The sequence below is a fragment of the Dendrobates tinctorius genome, unplaced genomic scaffold, assembly GCF_039654945.1.
Source record: "Dendrobates tinctorius isolate UK_male_01 unplaced genomic scaffold, ASM3965494v1 ptg000058l, whole genome shotgun sequence".
NCBI lineage: Eukaryota > Metazoa > Chordata > Amphibia > Anura > Dendrobatidae > Dendrobates > Dendrobates tinctorius.
In genome coordinates this window covers 8,485,322-8,511,060 of record NW_027361726.1, presented here as the reverse complement: position 1 = coordinate 8,511,060, position 25,739 = coordinate 8,485,322, and the positions used below count along the sequence as shown (strand labels likewise).

The 25,739-nt window shown below is 46.5% G+C and overlaps 1 protein-coding gene across 2 annotated transcripts; it reads left to right on the top strand.

Moving 5' to 3' along the window:
• Positions 1 to 911: 911 nt before the first annotated feature.
• On the top strand, positions 912 to 24,370 carry LOC141092103 (uncharacterized). 2 transcript variants are annotated; one of them, XM_073578000.1, is made up of 6 exons: positions 912 to 1,565; positions 14,762 to 14,835; positions 19,159 to 19,215; positions 21,124 to 21,195; positions 22,200 to 22,715; positions 23,048 to 24,370. In XM_073578000.1, exons 1-6 carry the CDS (start codon positions 1,505 to 1,507, stop codon positions 23,051 to 23,053), a joined length of 786 nt encoding a protein of 261 aa, XP_073434101.1. In that variant the 5' UTR covers positions 912 to 1,504; the 3' UTR covers positions 23,054 to 24,370. The 2 variants fall into 2 exon arrangements, with proteins under 2 accessions (XP_073434101.1, XP_073434102.1); XM_073578001.1 differs by lacking the exon at positions 19,159 to 19,215 and having other exon boundaries at positions 915 to 1,565.
• Positions 24,371 to 25,739: the final 1,369 nt, after the last annotated feature.

The window sequence follows — 25,739 nt, the reverse complement described above, 5'->3', positions numbered from 1 at the left end:
TCCTGATATGCACTGGACTGGGTCTTTGATGCAGGCTAATGAGCTGAGGTTGTATATCTCCTGGCCAATGATAACTGAATAGCAGCCATGTCTGCCTGTTCCAGCAGGGAGCAGAGCTCTGACTATTGCAAAGGATTTGCTTGTCATGCCTTCAGTTACCTTAGCTACTCATCAGCATCCCATGAACTAGCTGCTGGATTGACGGAACTGTCAAACTCTATATATAATGTACCGCTGCCCTTATTGACGGCTTCGTATTGGGAAGGGATAACCCAGATTGTAACAGGAGCCCCACTGTGTATATCAGTCTGGTTAGTGGACAAGCTCATGTGTTAATGCAAATTTTTTGCCACCTACAAGGTGTGAATATTTCTCCCCCCCAAAAAAAAAAAAACTTGTAGAATGCATGCAGCTTACACTCACACGCTGCAGGGAGAAATTGGCACCAAGTAGATGGAGGACATGCAGACACTTGTGGTTTCATTATAACCAGGCAGCTTATAGCGGATGCTAGGAAACATTGTGGGTGTATCGCAATCTGCTTCTAAAACCACAACCAGGTGTTAAGAGATCGTCCCGATATCCACCGCCAGTGAGTGAAGGCTGAGGGTTGTAGTACCAGCGCTCCAGCTCTGATTTCACGGTTTTCATGACCATCAAGTCCCCACTATCACAAACTTGCAAACTAATGACATCATCTGGGTCTGGGGGATTTGAGCGCCCCCTGCTGCATCCAGTATTGTACCTCTGCTCCTAGACTTTGATACTACAACTCCCAACATCCACACTACTGCCAATGCCAGTGTACCGATTGGCCCATGAGGTGGTCATGTGATGACAGCAGTGCCTCTGCAGACAACATGCTGACCAAGGTATTCTGCTGCCAGATGCACATTAAAGGGATTGTCCTGGATGGTGAGAAATGACCAACATGTCTGTTTCAGAAACAGCCCCCTCATTGTCATCGGTTGTCACATTTGCTTTAGTGTTGTGCAGGCTCAGGGTTCAAGTCTGCAGTCCTAAAGAATGAGCCTGGACAGCCCCTTTTAATAGGGCTAATTTGCCCTGTTAATCTCCCACGCAGTTTTTTTTTCTTATTTATAATTTTGGATCACCCCTTTAATTGCTACTGTCGCCAAGCAAAGCAGTCACCACAATGTAAGAGTCCATTATTACTGAAGTACACCCATTTTTTTTCCAAGGGGTTAAATGGACTTATTGAGCAATGTGTAAACTGCTACATCCCCTCTATAGGTATGCCGTATCTGCTGTAGTCATATCCAGCTCCCATACTGTGACTGACCTAACCCTTTAAGAAAAGCGAATTATGCAACAATGCTAAGCATCTTTAAATAAATGAAAGTTCTATGACGTCACGGAGGGTAATGATACCTGGAAACCCCGCCCACTCGCAGCGCTACGCGCCTTGTGATCTCACTATAGCCACGCCCCCCGCGCGTCGGCGGCTGAAATTGTCAGTGAGAGGAATCGCAGAAGGCGGAAGATGCCGCACCGGAGACGGCAGCGAGGCCGAGGAGCCGGGAGCAGGAGGCCAGCCGGGGAAGGTATGGCGGGTAGAGGGGCTATTTCCGCAGGTTCTTCCTGCAGCAACTGCGCTCAGTGCAGTCTGGTGCTCCGCGGTGGGTTGTAGCCTGCCCTGCAGCCGGTCACGTCCCGTTTCCTTGCTGTCGGTGAATGGAAACTCCAGAGTCTGTGTTGTTGGGGGGAGCTGAACCCAGGGCTGGTCTGGGACTAAAATTCAGCCCTGGCATTTGAAGTTACACAGGCCCACTAGTCACATGGTGACTATATAATATCTTTGTACACTTGTAGGCTACAAGAAGTGAGAGGAGATTAACACGACTATATAACATGTAGTCACAGCTGTGCCCAGTATTTCAGCTCAGTCCTATTTATTGCTTTTAGTTGCAGTACTCCTCCCAAAGCTCTGTCCCCTTTTGTATGCACAATTACAGAATTCCTGGCAGAACTGCTATCCATTGGGCAACCAGACCCCCTGGTCATAGCCGCCCCTATCATACCTCCCAAGTTTTGAAGAAGGGAAAGATGGAGAAAGACAGCGGCACACTGCGCGCCGCTGCAAGTTTTAGGCCACGCCCGGCCACACCCATTTCGCAACTAGTCACATCCATGTCCACGCCCAGCCGCACCCATTTAGCACTGCTGATCACACTGACTGGTACTGAGGGCACAGTGGCTGGCATTATGGGCACACTGACTAGCACTAAGGAAGAGAGAAAACAGAGAGAGAGAAAAAATTAAAGAAAGGAAGAACAGAGAGAAAGAGAGGAAAGAAAAAGAGAGAAAGAGCGGAAAGAAAGAACAGAGAGAGAAAGAAAAAAGAAAGATTAGAGAGAGAAGGAAAGAACAGAGAGAAAGAGAATGAGAAAGAAAAAGAAATAAAGATACTATAGCAGCCCGGCTCCCATTGTAGTGCCCACCTGAGCCTCCTGATGCAGGACATATCATGATCCGCTCACATGGCCGGCATCCCCGATTCCAAGGCGATCCCGCTGTCGGAGGAGGACATGGTGATGGATCTGAAGCATTCCTAGTTCCGTCACAATCTCCTCATGAAACTATATCATTTCCGGTCAGCTTCCAGCATATCACTTCCGGTGGAACGTCATGTGTGAGTTTTAAAATGCTCCTCGGGGCTCCGCCGTGTACTCCTGTGTCCGTGGGAAAAGCCCAATTTGTATGCTTCGTACACACTTGGCTCCGCTCCGTACATCCCGTACACATATGGCTCCACTCCGTACACGCGCGGCTCCTCTCCGTACGCCCCGTACACGCGCGGCTCCGCTCCGCACACCTCGTACGCAGGCGGGCCCGCTCCACACACCTTGTACGCACGCGGCTCTGCTACATCTACCCTGTAAACCCCTCCTAACCCCACACATACTTACCTCATACAGCACCATGACAACCAGCACAACGGAGTCCGGCAGACACCAAGAGGCAGGGGTCTCCTGATCATGTGACCCATGACTCCTCCCCTCCTGTGACCTCATCACAGGTCCTGTGTACAGAGAAGACAGCAGGCAAGCGACGCTGTCAGTGGCTGGGGGGGAGGTCTCAAGCTAGGGCAAGTATGGGGTGCGTGGCGGCTTATCTCCCTGCAGTGCGGGATAGAAGAAGCCAGCGGCAGGAACAACTGCCAGGCCAGTGGCCACATCAGCTGGCAAGCGGCCAGATGAGCAGGGCGCTGGGGCCCGTGGCCCACATGACAGCAGCCCAGCGGGAAAATGCCAAGTTGGTTATATTACCAATCCGGGCCTGGCTGAACCCCTGGTCTACAGGTTGACACTCCGATCACTGGACTGAATACATTGTCACAAACCCTCAGCTGTGCAGACTCAGGGCTTCACTTATCACTTAGCAACTTTTGCATTTTTCCACCAGTCCTCATGAAAATCTCAGGCTATGTTCACATGTTGCATTTTTGCTGCAATTTTTTTTTTTTAAATGCAAGTTGAGTATTTTCTTGCAGAAATTTCTGCAAGATTTCTGCATCTCTTGGCAGGAAAAACGCGCATTTTTGCATGCGATTTTTGTACAGCAATGAATGCTTTTTTGAGTTAAATAAAGATATTTAAGAAAAAAAATTTTGATGTGATTTTGTGGTTCAACACCGACTTTTTCATGCTGGGGCAGTGGCATCAGGGCTTGGTGTCAGCAGCTGTCATTGACACCTAGCTCTAGGCTTAGGCTGGGTTCACACTGCGTTGTGGGCAATGTGCTGACGGCATCCATTACATAGCGGCACTAACGCTATGTAACGGAAGCGTTAACGCGCCCATTGGCCGCAGTAATAGTAGCGCATCCTAACGCATGCCAAAATCGGCATGCGTTAGTTCATGATGCACCCTCGAATGCGGTCTGCAGCGTCCGAGGCTGCGTCGGGTCTAGCGCACAGTGAATGGACGCGTTCGCTGTGCATAGACCTGTATGGGCTAATGCATGGTAACGAAATGCTACCATGCGTTAGCGCATACGATGGCGCTAGATCACAAAAGATGTAGAAAATGACATCTGCGTTAGAGCATCTGTTTAACGGATCCGTTAAACGGATGCCCCTAACTCAATGTGAACCTAGCCTTAGTAATGAAAAGGTGTCAGCCCAACACCCTCATTACTAAGCTGATAAGGAAACACACACACACCTATGAAGAAGCGTTAACAGAACAAATGTACATAGGCTGTAACGAGACAGCAATTGTTAATTTTAAAGAAGAAAAATTTTTAAAAAAATGCGTAATTTTAATAACCAGCAGAGGGAAGGCTGATGTTAATATTTCTGGGAAGGATCGTATAGCAATAAAGGTTCCCAGGCTATTAATATCAGCTCACAGCTGTTTGCTGAGCCTTTGCTGGCTAGTTGACAGGGGAACCCCAGAAAAAAATTGACATGGGGTCCCTCTATAAAATCTAACTAGCAAAGACTAAGCAGACAGCTGCGGGCTGATATTAATAGCCTAGGATGGAGCCATGGATATTGGCCCCTCCCAGACTAAAAACATCAACTGTCAACTACCCCAGAAAAGGCGCATATATACAGTAAGATGTGCCAAATCTGTCTCTTTTCCTCGCTCTTCCCACTTGGCCTGTAGCCGTGGCAAGTGGGGTAATATTTTTGGAGTTGATGTCACGTTTGTATTGTCTGGTGACATCAAGCCTACTGGTTAGTAATGGAGTGGCATCTATACGACACCTATCCATTAGTAACCTCATAGTGATATTATATAAAAACACACACACCCAGAATAAAGTTCTTTATTTGAAATAATGACACAGACTGCTTTAATGAATCTTAATTAAACCATACTTACCGAACGCTTAACGACCCCCGATACACCTTTTACGGCAGTAGTTTAACCACAGCGCTGCTAATAACCGGCGCTGTGAAAGCAGTATATAGCGCCCCCCAGAAGTCGGATTTTCTCCTGGGTCTGTGCTGCCGGGGGTAGCCGAGACCCCAGAGAGCATGATTCAGGTTGGTTTTTACTGACCCCGTGTTTGCGATCGCCGTTATTAACCGTATTACAGCGACCGCAAAAAAAAGTCTGATGTGCCATTTAATTTCTCTCTCCTCTGATATGATCGCACATCAGAGGAGAGAGAAATCGGGTCCCCGATTTCCCCCTCCCGGTACCTCACTGTGCTCCTCGGCCCGTGTGCTCCCCTCCCCCCATGGGCACCGCCATCTTCCGGGAAAAGAAATGGCGCAGTGCATCCGGCAACAATAGGAAGGTTGGGGTTAGGGTTGGGATTGGGGTTAGGTTTGTGGTTAGGGGTGTGTTGGGGTTAGGGTTGGAGTTACAATTGAGCGGTTTCCACTGTTTAGGCACATCAGGGGGCCTCCAAACGCGACATGGCGCCACCATTGATTCCAGCCAATTTTGCATTCAAAAAGTCAAACAGTGCTCCCTCCCTTCCGAGCCCCAACATGTGCCCAAACAGTGGTTTATTTACCCCAACATATGGGGTATCAGTGTACTCGGGACAAATTGCACAACAACTTTGGGGGTCCAATTTTTCCTGTTACCCTAGTGAAAATAAAAAATGCTGGCTAAAAAATCACTTTTGTTGAAAAATATTTTTTTTTCTATTTTCACGGCTCTTCGTTATAAACTTTAGTGAAACACTTGGGGGTTCAAAGTTCTCACAACACATCTAGATAAGTTCCTTGGGGGGTCCAGTTTCCAAAATGGGTCACTTGTGGTTTTTTTTTTTTTTTTTTTACTGTTTAGGCACATCAGGGTCTCTCCAAATGTAACATGACGCCCGTAGAACATTCCATCAAAGTCTGCATTCCAAAATGGCCCTCCTTCCCATACAAGCTCTGCCATGCGTCCAAACAGTGGTTCCCCCCACATATGGAGTATCGGCATACTCAGGACAAATTGCACAACAACTTTTGGGGGTTTACTTTCTCCTGTTACCCTTTGAAAATAAAAATTTGAGGGCGAAAAGATCATTTTTGTGTAAAAAAATGATTTTTTATTTTCACAGCTCTAAGCTCTACTTTGGACCTTGGAGGTCTAGTTTCCAAAATGGTGTCGCTTGTTGGGGGTTCCCACTGTTTAGGCACATCAGGGGCTCGCCAAATGCAGCATGGCGTCCATTCTCAATTCCAGCCAATTCTACATTGAAAAAGTCAAACGGCGCTCCTTCCGTTCCAAGCCCTGCCGTGCGCCCAAACAGTAGTTTACCCCCACATTCAGGAGAAATTGCACAACAAATTTTGTGGTTAAATTTTCTCTTTTTACACTTGTGAAAATGGGAAAATTTAGTTCTGAATTAAAATGTAAAAAAAAGAAAAAAGTTAAATGTTAATTTCTCTAGCAACCTTCCACGACAGCATAGGAGGTTGTCTCCACGCCCTAATGGGGGACAGGAAGTACGAGAGGTTAAAATGTCCCACCTACCTCCCTCTCACCAGTGTCTTTCCTGTCCCCCATGGGGCATGGAGAGGTTCGGTATGCTGTGTGGCCGGCTGCTGCAGCGTACCTGGGATCCTAAGCCGGGCAGTGGTGGTCGGTGGCGCTGCCTCCCCTCCTCCAGATTGCTCCCGTATTCTTAGAATTCAGGACCCTTCCTGGCTCACCCGCGCTCTCCCAGGGGGAGTAAAGCGGGCCAGTGATCCCCGACCGGAGGCCTCCCGCAGCTGTCCGGTCTCTCCTCCTCCTGCTGCGCGCTGTGCGGTGACCCGGAAGTGACGTCACGCGCGGTCACTTCCGGGGTATGTACGACGACTTCCTATCATGACGGCCCCCATTCAGCTGCCGGCGCGTGGAGCTCGCCAGCACCAGCTGTGCCTGCTCCAGGACCCAGGGAGGAGGAGGGGGGAAAAATGAGAAACTGCGCTGAGGGCGGGGTTAACCCCTTATTAACCCGCCGGAAGACGCCGACAGGTAAGACTAAATCCCCTGTCAGCATGGACGGTTCTTCCTGCCCTGCGTCTGCAGAGCCCAGCGCTGCCCCAGCCACAGTGAGTGTTACCTGGGGTGGGTCCTAGTGGTGCGGTCCTGGGATAGAGGTCCTCAAAATGCTTCTCCCCCTTTTTTTAGGGAGAAAAGTCTGCCCACAAAAGCACCAATACCACCAGCAAGTCAGCCAAATGTGCCATATGCAGTTCAAAACTTCCCTCAAATTGGGTGAAAAAACTGTGTCAGGCTTGCATGGACAGGGTGGTCAGGGCTGAGCACCCGTCACTAATTGACGAAATCCGCAGCCTGGTTACTCATCAGGTCCAGACCTCTTTGGCTGCCCTGTCTCCCCCACCACCACCTCCTCCTCCTCCGATTGTAGGCTCCCCATCCCCCAAAAAAAACGGAAAATACAAATAGAGGACTCGGAATCCGAATCAGAGAGGTCATATAATTCAGGCTCTGAGAGTTGGGAACAACCGGGAACTTCTAAATCAGCCGGAACTAGGAGATACCTCCTTTCTACGGAATATGTGGAGGAGCTGGTCAGTGCTGTGCGGGCCACCATGGGCCTAGAGGACGAACCAGTTACTCAGTCAGCACAGGACCGCATTTTCGGAGGATTTGAGGGACCCAGACAAACAGGTTTCCCAGTTCATAAGAGCATAGTAGACATGATCTCTCAGGAATGGGAGTACCCAGAGAAGCGCTACTCAGCCCCGTTGGAGCTCAGGCATAGATTCGCCCTGGAAGGAGAGGAGTTTAATTGGGACATCCCGAAGGTTGATGTCCAGGTGGCGAGAGTGGTGAAAAAAACGGTCCTTCCATTTGATGATGTGTCCCAGCTTAGAGACCCGATGGACCGTAAGGCAGAAAGCCTCCTAAGAAAAGCCTGGGAAACTTCTGCCTTCTCCCTAAAATCAGGAATAGCGTCCACATGTGTCTCTAGGTCTCACTTCCAATGGATAGAGGAACTAGAGAGTCATATTTCCCGGGGAACCTCAAGAGGGGACCTCCTTAACTCCCTTCCCATACTACAGAGAGCTACAGGCTTCTTGGCCGATGCATCAATGGAGATGATCTGCACCTCCGCCAGAGCCATGGTCCAGTCCAATTCTGCAAGACGGGCCCTTTGGCTTAAAACGTGGAGCGGGGATGTTACTTCTAAGGTTAAACTCTGCTCCTTACCCTTCAAGGGTGAACATGTCTTTGGCCCGGCCTTAGATGAAATTCTTGAAAAGGCCACAGATAAGAAGAAGGTGTTTCCTGAGCAGAGGACCACAAAAAAGCGGCTTTTTCGAGCCCCCCAGAATCAGCCATCCCAGCCGAGAGGCAAGGGAAAGACGGGAAGATGGAGTTATGCTAAGGGGAGAGGCAGGAACATCCTGGTCCCCCAGCAGCAGCAGCAACAGCCACAAGAAAAGCAATGACTCGACCCCGGTGGGGGGAAGGCTTTCGAGGTTTATTTACTCTTGGCAGATGATTTCCAAGAGCCCCTGGGTCCTCAGCGTGATCAGGGAGGGCCTGCTGCTAGAACTCGAATCCTTCCCCCCGCGAGGTATGAGTTACCTCCCTACCACCTCGGGAGTCCCCAGCACTAAAAACTGGCATCCAGCTCCTGCTCCAATCAAACGCCATCTCTCCGGTCCCTGTGGAGGAACGGGGAAGAGGGCATTATTCCAGACTGTTCCTAGTGAGAAAACCCACAGGAGAGGCAAGAATAATAATAAATCTGAAGGGCCTCAACCGACACATCGTATATCACAGATTCAAGATGGAGTCGGTGAAGACCGTCATTCCTCTGATAGGGCCGTCTCGCTTCATGGCAACCATAGACTTAAAGGATGCCTATTTTCACATCCCCATACATCCTTCTCACAGGAAGTATCTGAGGTTTGCGATCCGCCAGGGTACAGAAGTCAGGCACTATCAGTACAACGTGCTTCCCTTTGGAATATCCTCTGCCCCTCGAGTATTTTCCAAGGTTATGGCAGAAGCTGTGTCCCACATCAGAGGGCAGGGCATATGCATTGTGCCCTACCTGGACGACCTGCTGATAATAGTAGCCTCCTACCAGATCCTGGATAGACAGGTGACTCAAACCCTGAGTATTCTTCAATCATTGGGGTGGATCCCGAATATAAAAAAGTCACAGATCCAGCCCTCCCAGGAGATAAAATTCTTAGGAGTCCTCCTAGATTCAAGACAACAAATGACCTTCCTCCCAGAGGAACATCAGAAGTCCATAATATCAAGGATCTCAGCTTTCAGGGAACAAAGGTCCCCAACCCTCAGGTCAGCCATGTCTATACTAGGGTCAATGACCTCCTGCATCCAGTCAGTGCCTTGGGCACAGGCCCACTCCAGAATACTCCAGTCCCACATCTTGGGGAGATGGAACGGGGATCATACCTGCCTGAACAAAAGAGTCCAGACCCCAGGAAAGGTGAAAGCTTCACTAGCATGGTGGATGGACCGCAAGAATCTGTGTAAGGGAATGAACTGGTCCCAGTTTCCCCTGGTCACGGTAACATCAGATGCCAGCAAAAAAGGCTGGGGAGCTGTGGTGTCCCGACAACCATTCCAGGGGTTGTGGAGCTAGAAAATGAGTGCAAAGTCCTCAAACTTCAGGGAGCTGAAGGCCGTGGAGGAAGCTCTTCTGGCAGCAAGACACCTAGTCCAGGGCCATCATATCAGAGTCTATTCGGACAATGTAGCAACAGTGGCCCATCTCCGACACCAGGGTGGCACGAGATCCAGCAGCCTAGAGGGCCTTTCTGGTCGAATATTTTGCTGGGCCGAAAGACACTTCCGTTCTCTAACGGTAGTCCACCTAAAGGGTACCTCCAACCTTCAAGCAGATTTCTTGAGCAGAAAATGCATCCAGCCTGGAGAATGGAGCCTAAACCAAAGAGTCTTTCAGAGGCTGGTCAACAGGTGGGGTCTTCCAGAGGTGGATCTACTGGCCTCAAGAGAAAATGCCCGAGTGAGAAACTACTTCTCCCTGAACCCCAGAGACAGATCCCTGGGGGTAGATGCCTTCGCCCACAGGTGGATATTTCGTCTGGCCTATGCATTCCCGCCAGTTCCAATCCTTGCCGCAACCCTGAGGAAAATCCGGGAGGATCGGACCCAAACCATTCTAGTAGCCCCGCTATGGCCAAAGAGGAGCTGGTACTCTCTAATTATGGAGCTACAGGTAGACGGGCCATTCCACCTACCCCTGGAAGACGACCTTCTCTTGCAGGGCCCTCTACATCACCCAAACCTCCGGGGAATGAAGTTAGCGGCCTGGTTACTGAGACCCACATCCTGAGGGTCAGGGGGCTATCAGAAGCAGTAATAAAAACCCTCCAGAAATCTCGGAAACCGGTCACCATTGCTATTTATAACAAAATATGGAAAAATTTTCCTCATGGTGTCTGCCAGATTTGCCTGACGCAGAAAACCCTAACATTTCCCGTATCCTGGATTTCCTACAGAGGGGGCTTGAGCTAGGTCTAAAACCCAGCACGCTTAAAGTTCAGATATCAGCATTAAGCTCCATGTTCGACTGTGACTTGGCCAACCACAAGTGGATAAAAAGATTCATCACATCAGCCACTAGGCTACATCCAAAAAGGCTAGTCGCCATTCCACCTTGGGACTTGAATGTGGTACTTACGGGACTCACTCAATCACCCTTTGAGCCCCTGCCATCCTGTACTTCTCAGCTGCTCTCCTGTAAAGTGGCCTTCCTTATAGCGATAACCTCGGCAAGGCGAATAGGAGAGCTCCAAGCTCTCTCAATCAGGGATCCCTACCTAACCATTAGGGACGATTCCATAGTTCTTTCCCTTGATCCATCGTTCCTACCAAAGGTTGTGTCTGATTTCCATAGATCGCAGGAAATCATTCTTCCATCGTTTTGTCAAAACCCAGCGAACCCTAAGGAAAAGGTGTTTCATACGCTGGACGTGAGGCGCATAATTCTGTACTACTTAGAGTCTACCAAACCCTATAGAATTGATCACAACCTATTTATCCATACTTCTGGTCCAAACAAGGGAAAGAAGGTAGCAAAAAACACCATTGCCAATTGGATTAAGAAAGCCATCTCCGAAGCATACCTGGCGCAGAACATCGCTCCCCCTACGGGGATCAAGGCGCATTCAACACGATCTACCTCTGCGTCATGGGCTGAGAGGGCAGGCGCATCTTCGGAGCAGATTTGTAAGGCAGCAACCTGGTCCTCCTTACATACTTTCACTAAACACTACAGGTTGGACCTTGTGTCCAACAGGGTTCTAGTCTTTGGCCGAAAAGTTCTTCAGGTCGTTGTCTCCCCCCTAGTGCAGTATAGGTTGTTATGCCTCCTATGCTGTCGTGGAAGGTTGCTAGAGAAAATAGAATTAGACTTACCGGTAATTCGGTTTCTAGAAACCTTCCACGACACCACTATTTCCCTCCCTGCATTCTTGGACAAAATTCTGAGAATCTTAAGGTAACCGGTGCTTTGGTAATCAGTTATAAGTCACTGGTGAGAGGGAGGTGGGTGGGACCTTTTAACCTCTCGTACTTCCTGTCCCCCATTAGGGCGTGGAGACAACCTCCTATGCTGTCGTGGAAGGTTTCTAGAAACCGAATTATCGGTAAGTCTAATTCTATTTTTTTCCTTCCACATTCCTTCAGTTCCTGTGAAGCGTGTAAGGGGTTAATAAACTTCTTGAATGTTGTTTTGAACACCTTAAGGGGTGCAGTTTTTAGAATGGTGTCACTTTTGGGTATTTTCTGTCATATTGACCCCTCAAAGTGACATCAAATGTGAGGTGGTCCCTAAAAAAAATGGTTTTGCAAATTTTGTTGTAAAAATGAGAAATCGCTGGTCAACTTTTAACCCTTATAACTTCCTAACAAAAAAAAAAAATATTTTGGTTCGAAAATTGTGCTGATGTAAAGTAGACATGTGGGAATGTTATTTAAGTATTTTGTGTGACATATCTCTTTGATTTAAGGGCATAAAAATTCAAGGTTTGAAAAGTGCAACATTTTTAAAATTTTTCGCCATATTTTCATTATTATGAAATGCAAGTCATATTGAAGAAATTTTACCACTAACATGAAGTAAAATGTCACGAAAAAACAGTCTCCGAATCAGCGGGATAATAATAATAATAAATAATAATAAATTTTATTTTTATAGCGCCGACATATTCCGCAGCACTTTACATTTCAGAGGGGATTTGTACAGACAATAGACATTACAGCATAACAATAATCACATACAGTAGATTATAACAAATACCAAGAGGAAAGAGGGCCCTGCTCGCAAGCTTACAGTCTGAGGAAAGAGGTAGACACGAAAGGTGGGCGGTAACAGTTGCCCTGATCGTATGGACCAGCCATAATGTTAGGTGTGTGACAGTACGGACACAGAGGGCTAATGGATGCATAAAGCATGTGGGAACATGATGCGGGAAATCTGGTTATGGTAAAACTTTTGGCAGTGCCACACGGATAGATTAGGTTAATGTGTTGAGGCGATAGGCCTGTCTGAATAAATGCGTTTTCAGGGTACGCTTAAAATTGTGGGGATTGGGGACTAATCGTATTGACCTGGGAAGTGCATTCCAAAGAATTGGTGCGGCACGTGTAAAGTCTTGGAGACGGGAGTGGGAGGTTCTGACTATTGAGGATGCTAACCTCAGGTCATCAGCAGAACGGAGGGCGCGGGTAGGGTGGTATACTAAAACAAGGGAGGAGATGTAGGGTGGTGCTGAGCCATGGAGGGCTTTGTGGGTGAGGGTAATAAGTTTATACTGAATTCTGGAGTGGATGGGTAGCCAGTGTAATGACTGGCACAAGGTAGAGGCATCGGTGTAACGATTGGTGAGGAATATGATCCTGGGATCTGTTAAAGCGTTCCAAAGTTATAACCTCATAAAGTGACAGTGGTCAGAATTGTAAAAATTGGCTCCATCACTAACCGGTTAATCCCCCAAAGCCAACAAAAATAAAATAATTAACCACATTCCTCACCTGTCCGCAGACCAGATAATCCATAATGTCCCACGATGATCCTGATCACTTTGAGAGCAGTCTCTGATGTGACTACTCTCAAAGACAGCTGGCGATACACTGACAGGAGGTAATCGCTCCCGAAGTGTATCACTGAGCTGCCGTGAGAAAGTTCTTACACTGCGGCGGTGCCGTAAGTGAGAGCACCGGAGCTGATCAGCTGATGAACTCTGGTGACCTCTCTCACGGCAGCACAGTGATACACTTACAGGAGGTAATCGCTCCCACAGTGTATCTTCCAATGTGACTGTTCTACCCGTGAAATCGCCGTGGGACACTCGGGATTTTGTGGACTATGGTGAACAGGTGAGTATATATTGGTTTATTATTTTACATTATTTCCATGAGACAAAGGTATTGGAGATTTGGTGTTTGGTGAGCATAATGGGTTTTTATTTTTATGTTTATGTGAACATGTATCCAATTATTTTACTTTTTTTTTTTTTCAGCTGTGAGCATTGGCGCAAGCAAATGAGACTACGTCTGCCATCAGTGGCTCCTGCTGTCGCAGTTATCAGTGACAGCAGATGTAGCCCGTTGGGAGCAGTAGTCTCATCAGCCCACGTTTGCTGATCTGCAGTCACAGCTGCAGGGTCACGTTGATATCTGACAGTATGATCCCGCTGCTCTCTGACCAGCGGTCTTTATCAGCGGTAGCGATACCGCCAATAAGAACCACCACGCCGTTGTTTCCCATGCTGTCACACAGATGACAGCATGGGAAACGCCATAGAAAGCGGGTAAAAACGCAAAACAATAGCTCAGCAAATCCGCAAACAATTTTATACCAGCGTTTCTGCTGCGGATTTGATGGACTTAGTTGAAGTTAATGGGTGAAAAATGCTGCAGAAATGCACAAAGAATTGACATGCAGTAGAGAAAAAAATGCACTGCAAATACTCAAAGGAAATTTACTGATCATGTGCACAACACTTCAGGATTGTCATTGAATTAGCTGGCATAACGAATCCATAGTGTTTCTGGCCCATTTTTTGCACGCAAAAAACGCACCATGTGCACATAGCCTTACAGTACCAGCAAATTCGGAGATTTCAGAAATCTCATGCACACTGTTTTTTTTGTTTTTTTTTTTCCCCATCAGGATTTTGTGCTTTCCATGATTTTTTTTACACACTAGAGCATTTCACTTTTATCAGTGCTTTTTAACCCATTAAAATGAATGGGTGGTGAAAAAATGCCCCAAAAACGCAGGTATCAGGTTTTGCTGTGTTTTTTGGTGCCAAAAGGTGGTGCAGCTTCTTTCCTGCTGAGAGATCAGGTTTTGCTGCTGAAACAAACAGTGTGTGAACTTATCCTTAAAGGAAAGGGTGCACTGCAGACGATCACTACCCGACAACTGCATCACACTTTACCTCTACCTCTGTTTCTTTTTCTGATCAACTGAACTAAAAATTAGATGTTCACCAAGGAGGCAAAACCATATCTAGTGGCAGAATAGTGACTGCAGCGCTGGAGGTGACTGGAGCATAAAACATGACGTAACAGCAGAAAAATAGCAGCTCTGGAGGATAAGATATGATGGAACAATGGAATAGTGAGTGCTGCTCAGGAGGTGACTGGATGCTAAGACATTCTGTAACAGCAGAATAGTGACTGCAACTCTGGAAGAGAGCCTGACAGTTAAGTAATGCGAATACCCTGTAAGCTACATAATGCTGAAGAATTCCTTTAAGTGACCTCTATATGTGAGATGTGGGTGTCTTGCGGTATAACACTTCACCCCCCCTCAGGTTCCGCCGCTGATGTGGTCATGGATTCTTGTAGAAACTCCGACTGTGTCGAGCGATTGGCTTTTAAGTACATGGTAAGTGTAAGGTGAGCTTCATGGTATTAGCTCGAAGGATTATCATCTGTCGCATAATACGTTGTCTTCATCGAGTGCAGATTAATTTCTTACTCTAGTTTCATGTCACACAAAGTTTATTTATTTTTTTTAAACAAAGCTCAAATTGTCTAACTGCAGCCACCACTAGAGGGAGCTCACTGCATACTTGTTACACATACTCAATTATATCATGGTATGCACTGAGCTCCACCTATTGTTGGCTGTATAAATCTGTATGTAGTGAGCTACCTCTAGTGGTGGCTGTATATATTGGTATGTAGTGAGTTGCCTCTAGCAGTGACTGTATACATCTGTATGTACTGAGCTCCCTCTAGAGGTGGCTGTAAATATCGGTATATAATGAGCTTCATCTAGTGGTGTTTGTATAAATCTGTATGCACTGTGCTACCCACAGTGGTGACTGCATACATCTGTATGTAGTGAGCTCCCTCTAGTGGTGACTGTATATATATGTATGCCGTGAGCTTTGCCTAATGGTGGCAGTGTAAATCTGTATGCACTGAGCTCCACCTAGTGGGCTCTGTATTAATCTATATGCACTGAGCTCCACCTAATGGGCTCTGTATAAATCTATATGCACTGAGCTCCACCTAGTGGGCTCTGTAAAAATCTGTGTGCACTGAGCTCCACCTAGTGGGCTCTGTATAGGTCTGTATGAACTGAGCTCCACCTAGTGGGCTCTGTGTAAATCTATATTCACTGAGCTCCACCTAGTCGGTCTCTGTATAAATCTATATGCACTGAGCTCCACCTAGTGGGCTCTGAATAAATCTGTATGCACTGAGCTCCACCTAGTGGGCTCTGTATAAATCTGCTTGCACTGAGCTCCACCTAGTGGGCTCTGTGTAAATCTATATGCACTGAGCTCCACCTAGTGGGCTCTGTATAAATTTATATATGCACTGAGCTCCACCTAGTGTGTTCTGTATAAATCTATATGCACTGAGCTCCACCTAGTGGGCTGTGTATAAATCTGTATGTAGTGAGCTCCACTTAGTGGGCTCTGTATAAATCTGTATTCATTGAGCTCCACCTAGTGGAGTCTCTATAAATCTGTATGTAGTGAGCTTCACCTAGTGTGTTCTGTATAAATCTATATGCACTGAGCTCCACCTAGTGGGCTCTGTATAAATCTGTATGCATTGAGCTCCACCTAGTGGGCTCTGTATAAATCTGTATGCACTGAGCTCCACCTAGTGGGCTCTGTATAAATCTGTATGCACTGAGCTCCACCTAGTGGAGTCTCTATAAATCTGTATGTAGTGAGCTTCACCTAGTGTGTTCTGTATAAATCTATATGCACTGAGCTCCACCTAGTGGGCTCTGTATAAATCTGTATGCATTGAGCTCCACCTAGTGGGCTCTGTATAAATCTGTATGCACTGAGCTCCACCTAGTGGGCTCTGTATAAATCTGTATGCACTGAGCTCCACCTAGTGGAGTCTCTATAAATCTGTATGTAGTGAGCTCCACTTAGTGGGCTCTGTATAAATCTATATGCACTGAGCTCCACCTAGTGGGCTGTGTATAAATCTGTATGCATTGAGCTCCACCTAGTGGGCTCTGTATAAATCTGTATGCATTGAGCTCCACCTAGTGGGCTCTGTATAAATCTGTATGCACTGAGCTCCACCTAGTGGGCTCTGTATAAATCTGTATGCATTGAGCTCCACCTAGTGGGCTCTGTATAAATCTGTATGCACTGAGCTCCACCTAGTGTGTTCTGTATAAATCTATATGCACTGAGCTCCACCTAGTGGGCTCTGTATAAATCTGTATGCATTGAGCTCCACCTAGTGGGCTCTGTATAAATCTGTATGCACTGAGCTCCACCTAGTGGGCTCTGTATAAATCTGTATGCACTGAGCTCCACCTAGTGGAGTCTCTATAAATCTGTATGTAGTGAGCTTCACCTAGTGTGTTCTGTATAAATCTATATGCACTGAGCTCCACCTAGTGGGCTCTGTATAAATCTGTATGCATTGAGCTCCACCTAGTGGGCTCTGTATAAATCTGTATGCACTGAGCTCCACCTAGTGGGCTCTGTATAAATCTGTATGCACTGAGCTCCACCTAGTGGAGTCTCTATAAATCTGTATGTAGTGAGCTCCACTTAGTGGGCTCTGTATAAATCTATATGCACTGAGCTCCACCTAGTGGGCTGTGTATAAATCTGTATGCATTGAGCTCCACCTAGTGGGCTCTGTATAAATCTGTATGCATTGAGCTCCACCTAGTGGGCTCTGTATAAATCTGTATGCACTGAGCTCCACCTAGTGGGCTCTGTATAAATCTGTATGCATTGAGCTCCACCTAGTGGGCTCTGTATAAATCTGTATGCACTGAGCTCCACCTAGTGTGTTCTGTATAAATCTATATGCACTGAGCTCCACCTAGTGGGCTCTGTATAAATCTGTATGCATTGAGCTCCACCTAGTGGGCTCTGTATAAATCTGTATGCACTGAGCTCCACCTAGTGGGCTCTGTATAAATCTGTATGCACTGAGCTCCACCTAGTGGGCTCTGTATAAATCGCACTGAGCTCCACCTAGTGGGCTCTGTATAAATCTGTATGCACTGAGCTCCACCTAGTGGGATCTGTATAAATCTATGCACTGAGCTCTACCTAGTGGGCTCTGTATAAATCTGTATGCACTGAGCTCCACCTAGTGGGCTCTGTATAAATCTGTATGCACTGAGCTCCACCTAGTGGGCTCTGTGTAAATCTATATGCACTGAGCTCCACCTAGTGGGCTCTGTATAAATCTATATGCACTGAGCTTCACCTAGTGTGTTCTGTATAAATCTATATGTACTGAGCTCCACCTAGTGGGCTGTGTATAAATCTATGCACTGAGCTCCACCTAGTGGGCTCTGTATAAATCTGTATGCACTGAGCTCCACCTAGTGGAGTCTCTATAAATCTGTATGTAGTGAGCTCCACTTAGTGGGTTCTGTATAAATCTATATGCACTGAGCTTCACCTAGTGATTGCAGTATAAATCCGCATGTAGTGAAGCTCTCCCAGTGGTGGACATAAATCTGTATGTACTGATCTCCCTTGTGTGCTGGCTATATAAACTGCATGTAGTGAGCTCCCTCTAGCGGTGACTGCATAAATGTGTATGTAGTGAGTTCCCTCTAGTTGTTGGTGTATATATTGGTATGTAGTGAGCTCCCTCTAGTGGTGACTGTATATATCTGTATGCCGTGAGCTTTGCCTAGTGGTGGCCGTATAAATCTGTATGCCCTTAGCTCCACCTAGTGGTTACTGTATAAATCTGTGTACTGAGCTCCACCTAGTGGGCTCTGTATAAAGCTATATGCACTGAGCACCTAGTGAGCTCTGTATAAATCTTTGCACAGAGCTCCACCTAGTGGACTCTGTATAAATTTGTATACAGTGCGCGCCACCTAGTGGTGGCTGTATAAATCTGTATGTACTGAGCTCCGCCTAGTGATGACTGTATAAATCTATGTGCACCGAGTTCCACCTAGTGGTTGCCGTAAATCTGTAAGTACTGATCTCCCTCCAGTGCTACCTGTATAAATCTGTATGTAGTGAGCTCCCTCTAGTTGTGGCTGCATATATCGGTATGTAGTGAGCTCCCTCTAGTGGTGACTGTATAAGTCTTTATGTAGTGTGCTCCCTCTAGTGGTGGCTGTATAAATCTGTATGTAGTGAGCATCCTTTAGTGGTGGCTGTAGAAATTGTTAAACCGAGCTCCCTCAAAAGTTGACTTTGCTTTCGGTTCAAAAATGTCCTCCCTGCATTTGTGCGAGATCTCATGTTGTTACCTGGAAACAAACATTAAGCTGCTGTTAATGGATCTGTTGTTTTTGTGTCTGCTTAGTGCTGCGGTACATCGTGGGGGGTATGATTGGCTGTTCAATACCCCTCTGCCCCTCCTTAGCATGGCTCATGAATATCTTTATGAACCAGGTTTTGAAGCTATAAACTGTAGTACAATCTAACAGCAACAGCTTACATGCTTGCTGATAGTTTCGAGCTAGAAACCAAAGAACTATCTGAAAGCCTCACATTTCAGCATGTTACATACAAGCTTGGTGATGGTTTCTACCTAATAGACAAAGGTGGGCTTCATGTTAAAGCCTCACATTTAGCATGTTACTAACATGCTTACTGATGGCTTTCAATAGTACAGCCTTATGTTAAAGCCTCTGACCATGTTTTGTCGCGTTGTGTGATTTTTTTTTTTTTTTTATATATATTTTTATTTTTCCGTTTTGGGAAATAATCAGTTTGTTTTATGTCTTAAGAGGAAATGTAAAGTGGAATCCAGCACAGACTCCGAATCCGACAACAATAACGACGAGGTACGGGGGGCGCTGCGTTATCGCTTCTGTAATGCTGTAGATAAGCCCCCGATGTAACCTGAAAGATAAGAAAAACGAGTTAGATTATGCTCACCCAGGCGCCTGGTCCAATGGGTGTCGCGGTCCGGCACCTCCCATCTTCTTTTTTTAATCAGATACATTTTTTTATTAAATGATAACAAGTATGTCATATGACATCAAGCAGTTGTTCACATATAATCATAAAGCGCCTCCCATCTTCTAGCGATGATGACGTCCTCCTTCTTACTTCTGCTGCAGCTCCTGCGCAGGCATACTTTATCTGCCCCATTGAGGGCAGAGTAAAGTACTGCAGTGCGCAGGCGACGGACCACTCTGACCTTTCCCAGCACCTGCGCACTGCAGTACTTTACTCTGCCCTCGATAGGGCAGATAAAGTACGCCTGCGCAGGAGCCGCGGCAGAAGTAAGAAGGAGGACGTCATCTCTAGAAGATGGGAGGCACCGGACCGCGACACCCACCGCACCCAACCGCGCCCCCCGGTGAGTATAGTCTAAAGGCCCCGTCTCACTAAGCAATCTCGGTAGCGAGATCGCTGCTGAGTCACAACTTCTGTGACATAACAGCGATCTCACCAGCGAGATCGCTGTGTGTGACAGCGATCAGCGAGCGGCCCCCCTGCCGGTATCGCTGATCGCTGCAAGAAATCTCTGGACATTTCTTTGGTCGCTGGTCTCCCGCTGGCCAGCACGCATCGCTGTGTGTGACAGGCGGGAGACCAGCGATCAGGTGTAAAAAATAATAAAAAAAATAAAAAATATAGTTATTCTCACCTTCCGACGTCGCGTTCAGCCATCCCGCCTCTCTCCACGCTCCGGTCCCAGTGATCCTTTGCACGAATGACCGCGAGACTTTGTTATCCCCGCGAGACTGTGACATCTCGCGGTCATTCGTGCAAAGGATCACTGGGACCGGAGCGTGGAGAGAGGCGGGATGGCTGAACAGGACGTCGGAAGGTGAGAATAACTATATTTTTTATTTTGATTCTATTTTTTACAGGATGGCCAGCGATGCCAGGCGCTCGGCATCGCTGTGCTGATCGCGGGTGAAGCTGTCTGTGTGACAGCTCACCAGCGATCACATAGCGATTTACCAGCGATCCTGACACCTTCATATCGGTGTCGGGATCGCTGGTAAGTCGCTTAAGGCCCTTTTACATTTAGCGATGCACCAGCGATCCGACCCGGTCAGGATCGCTGGTGCATCGCTAAATGATCGCTAGTGAGCTTTCACACAGAAAGATCTCACAGCGATGCAGCAGCGACGCAGCGCACGATACTCACCTTTCACACACAGCGATCCTGACGTCCTCCTGCCCGCCTCCACGCGTCGCTCGTCGTCACAGCAGGAAGTCTCAGCAGGAAGCGCCCGACGAGAAATGGAGCCGGACATTCTCGCGCGATCAGCGATAATCAGCGGGGGAGCCGGTCGCTGGTAAGTATCACACATAGCGATATCGCTAGCAATATCGCTATAACGTCACAAAACCAGTGACGTTTTAGCGATATTGCTAGCGATATCGCTTAGTGTAAAACCCCCTTTAGTGTGACGGGGCCTTAACTTGTTTTTCTTATCTTTCAGGTTACATTGGGGGCTTATCTACAGCATTACAGAATGCTGTAGATAAGCCCCTGATGGCGGTGGCAGCAGCTCGTAGAGCAAAAATGGGGTGACAGATTCCCTTTAAGTAAAAAATGGCAGCAACCATTGCATGATCCTAATGGGGAAGTCATTGGGTCTCTAGATTCACTGAGTGACCATGCGAATACTGCGCTCTACAGCTCTGCACGCGAACCAAGACCGAAAAACTGGTGACACGTCATGTGTCATTTCTTTCATGTTTGAGTTTTCTTTTTTTCTAATTTTTAGGGGTTTGGAATCGAAGTGTCAATCCCAACATCTTCTGTAGATGTGAAGAGCATGGATTTCCAGAAATTGCAGGTACTGATAGTGCAGCTCTGGAGTATAATACAGGATGTAACTCAGGATCAGTAATGTAATGTATGTACACAGTGACTGCACCAGCAGAATAGGGAGTGCAGCTCTGGGGTATAATACAGGATGTAACTCAGGATCAGTAATGTAATGTATGTACACAGTGACTGCACCAGCAGAATAGTGAGTGCAGCTCTAGGGTATAATACAGGATGTAACTCAGAATCAGTAATGTAATGTATGTACACAGTGACTGCACCAGCAGAATAGTGAGTGCAGGTCTGGAGTATAATACAGGATGTAACTCAGGATCAGTATATGATCAGTAATGTATGTACACAGTGAATCAACCAGCAGAATAGTGAGTGGAGCTCTGGAATACAATGCAGGATGTAATGCAGGATCAGTACATGATCAGTAATGTATGTACACAGTGACTGCACCAGCCGAATAGTGAGTGCAGCTCTGGAATACAATGCAGGATGTAACTCAGGATCAGTAATGTATGTACACAGTGGCTGCACCAGCAGAATAGTGAGTGCAGCTCTGGAATACAATGCAGGATGTAACTCAGGATCAGTAATGTATGTACACAGTGACTGCACCAGCCGAATAGTGAGTGCAACTCTGGAGTATAATACAGGATGTAACTCAGGAAATTGAATGTATGTACAGTGACTCCACCAGCAGAATAGTGAGTGCAGCACTGGAGGATAATACAGTATGTAACTCAGGATCAGTACGGGATCAGTAATGTAATGTATGTACAGTACACAGTGACTGCACCAGCAGAATAGTGAGTGCAGCTCTGGAGTATAATACAGGATGTAACTCAGGAAATTGAATGTATGTACAGTGACTGCACCAGCAGAATAGTGAGTGCAGCACTGGAGCATAATACAGTATGTAACTCAGGATCAGTACGGGATCAGTAATGTAATGTATGTACACAGTGACTGCACCAGCAGAATAGTGAGTGCAGCTCTGCTACATCTGCCACTTTCTTCCAGTTCTTGGACCCCTATGATGGAGACTCTGAGAACACCTTACAATCTTCCAGCAGTGAATGTGACCAGAAATTTGCTTGTGGTGATGACCCAGATCCCTCTACGCTCAGGGATGATTCTATGAGTCTGGGCTATGGGTTTATCCCCACTGGAGACCCAGAAGGAGAATGTTGGGGCCATGTGCCCTATCCTGACACCATGGAGAAGGTGAAGACCTCTTGTCAAAGTATCGATCTGTCTGGGAGACCTGACGATAGCGTGGTGAATGTCCACGGCTGTTGTGACGTGGATATGGACTCTGGTATGATGCCCGAAGACACCAGTGTCTCCTCCGGCCGCTTCCTCCTCTTTGGTCTGGAGTCAAGGGTGGAGACGTCACCACTTTTTTCAACCAACCTGATGTCTGAAGAGAACAGTGACTTCAGTATTTTGGGCGCCTCGCAGATGAAACGTAAATGGGGGATAAGAACGGAGGGCGAGAAGGCGAGGCGGAAGAAGCCGCGTGTTTCTGGATATATGGTAGGCTGAAGGTTGTAGTCCCCTCCTGGGTTAATATTTCTCCTCCTTCTCTCTGTCACCGCTTTCACCATGTACATATGTGGGGAAACCAGGGCAGAGACTTCACAGCACCACCCTTGTCCGTAGGCTGGGTCTAGTATTGCATCTCTGCCCTGTTTAGGGCAATAGCAGGCAAGAGGGCAATGTTCTTCTCCAACAGGTGGCTCTTCAGCTGAACTACAATTCCCAGCTTACCTGTGCATCTTAGGAGTTGGAGCTTTTTATCAGTTGTCGAGCCACCCTTCCTCTACCAATCTTCCTTCACTCATGATTATTTTCTTTCCCCCCACCAGACGTAAATGCTGTGACCGGTGAGAAGACCTCCAATGGACTAGAGTGGATGACTTCTTCACAGGTTTTCCTAATGGGACTGAGCGTGGCGGGAAGGACTGAGGTGTGAGTCCTCGGCTGCTCCTGTGAGAAAGCCGCCCTGCCCAGATGGATCTTTATCATTCTACTTGGTGTTTTGAACATAATTTGAGGCGTTAATTAATGGGGATAGGTAACAAAGATTTGGGGAGATATTGTTTGGTTGAATCTGCAGCACTAGAATCACTTTACATCCTTAAATTGATAGAATGGATGCAACTGTGAGAATGGTTTTTATTTTCAAACTTCCATGTAATTAGTAAAAATAACTTGAAATTGGTTTTCATTAAAAAAAAAAAAAAAGTGTTTGTCTTCTACATTCTCTCTGCATCACTGTACAGGGCACACTGCCTCAGCCGGCCTCCGTGTCTTCCACTGTACGGGGCACACTGCCTCAGCCGGCCTCCGTGTCTCTCACTGTACGGGGCACACTGCCTCAGCTGGCCTCCGTGTCTCTCACTGTACGGGGCACACTGCCTCAGCTGGCCTCTGTGTCTCTCACTGTACGGGGCTCACTGCCTCAGCCGGCCTCCATGAATCCCTCGGGGTCTGTAAAATTTATCTCTTCTGCTGGACCACCTTTTTTTTTTATATGACCACATCAAAGTTTAATTATAAATAAAATCACCCTAGACAGTTCAGGAGAAGACTGATAAGAATTCTAGACTGAAAATGAGAACTCTCGTGATACGTTATCTGTGAGCTCGTTCTCTGATCTGTGCCCTTATCTCCCTCCTGGGCCGTCTTCCAAAAACTGGCTAATGACCAGATAATTTTATTTAGTTGTGGTCATAAATCAGCTTAGAAGATGGTTCTGGAGAAGAGAGAGAAGAGTTAAGTTTATATAAGCTCCCCTGATGTGCGCTCGGTACTGCGATATACAGAGGCTGTAGAAGCTGAACCGTCCAAAAAATGGAATCAAGTTTGAAAAGCTTTGAATCTGTCCAGTCTGGGCCACACGTTGCATTAATAGGTATAACCCATAGCCACGAATGGCTCTGGTTCTCACCAAATCACTGAAAGGGGCTGAGTTTGGGGGGGGGGGGTTCTCTTAGTCTTCTTTTTGGGGACAATATGGGTCGAAAGGATATGGTTCTGAATGAAGTGATTTAAAAATTGTGTGCACTTTACAGCAGGATAGGCTATACATGCAAGTTTTGTGTTGGAGTGCCTCTTAAGGTCTTTATAAAACTAGGGGCCGTGACAGCCATTGTCATACTTTGAATAATTAAAGGTTAAGTAATCAACACTGCCTTGTGTTTTTTCTATTAGGCAAGAATGAATGATCTTGGGACAAGGCTTAAATGAGTTGTTCAAAATTTTTCAAACTGTAGTTATACCAGATGCAGCCCATGGACCGAGTGGCACTATTTTTAGACGTTTACTCATTTGAGGTTTCTGGATCATCCATCCATCATTTATTAATCATTATCCTTTTTTTTTTATCTGGCATGCTTTTTATTTATCTTTTTTGCTCTTTTCAAGAGCAAAATGTTTCCAAAATATTAAGGCGTAAGGGAGGGGCCTTAGTACATATGCACAAAAATGTTGCAACTTATCTAAAAGTCACAATTGATGCTGCTGCAAACATTTGAAAGTCCCATACCCTGTCCACAATGACTAATATAAAAAAAGAAATGGAAAGAAACAAGCAAACACACAAAATAGACTGCAAAAAAAAGCCGCAGATTAAAAAAATGTGCAAATAAAAAGTCAGGCCAAAAACAATGAAAAAAAGGGACAAAACTATAATAAATTAGTCCAAAAGTTCATGCTATGACCGTATTATGTACCATGAGGGAGGGCCCAGCATATCTTTTGTAATTGAACCCGATTAAAAGTGCCTTTCTGTTATTTTGAGTGCTGCTTTTTGACCACATAATGGTACATGGTATTTTCATTTTTTTTTCTTACTTTGGGCTTGAATTGGGATATGTTCAGTAAAAATCAATACTGTTATGTGGGGGGGGCGGAGCATGACATTCATATAACAGCCTTGTCATGCTCTGCCCCTGAGGATCTGCACTCAGCATAAGTATTTTTAACCCCTTTCAGCTGCATAAAAAAATCTCTAGTGGCTTGCTGTGTTGCCATTGCTGTGTTGTAGTGGCAAGATGATTTTGCATTATTATTATTATTATTATTATTAATAACTTTTTGTAACAACAGGGAAGAAGTGTGAGTGGTTAGCTGAAATTCTACAATGGCATATGGAGGCACATAGGCCCATGCTGCACCCAACACGCTTACTTTCCCTGATAGGTGCGGGTAGGGGGTCTCTCGTACTGTTATCACCCTACCTTACAAGGAGGAGATAAAATACCCTGCTTGGTTTTTATAAATGTGATCTACTTTTGTGGGTTCAAGGTAACTGGTCCACACACAAGATGCTCAGTCACTTCTTCACTAATTACCTTGTCAATAACTTCTGTCACCCTTTTTTTTTTTTTTTTTTTTTGCCCTATGAGCTGCCGGCATTGACATTAGGGGCTTATCTACAGCATTCTGTAATGCTGTAGATAAGCCCCTGATGTAACCTGAAAGATATGAAAAACATGTTAGATTATACTCACCGAAGGGGGCGGTCCGGTCCGACGCCTCCCATCTTCATACGAT

What these genes read in the sequence shown, in the direction of transcription:
- LOC141092103 (XM_073578000.1), top strand. Translation starts at nt 1,505, where the DNA reads ATGCCGCACCGGAGACGGCAGCGAGGCCGAGGAGCCGGGAGCAGGAGG. An exon ending in CAGGAGGCCAGCCGGGGAAG is followed by an intron (nt 1,566 to 14,761) that starts GTATGGCGGGTA and finishes ACCCCCCCTCAG; the next exon opens with GTTCCGCCGCTGATGTGGTC. An exon ending in CCGACAACAATAACGACGAG is followed by an intron (nt 19,216 to 21,123) that starts GTACGGGGGGCG and finishes TCTAATTTTTAG; the next exon opens with GGGTTTGGAATCGAAGTGTC.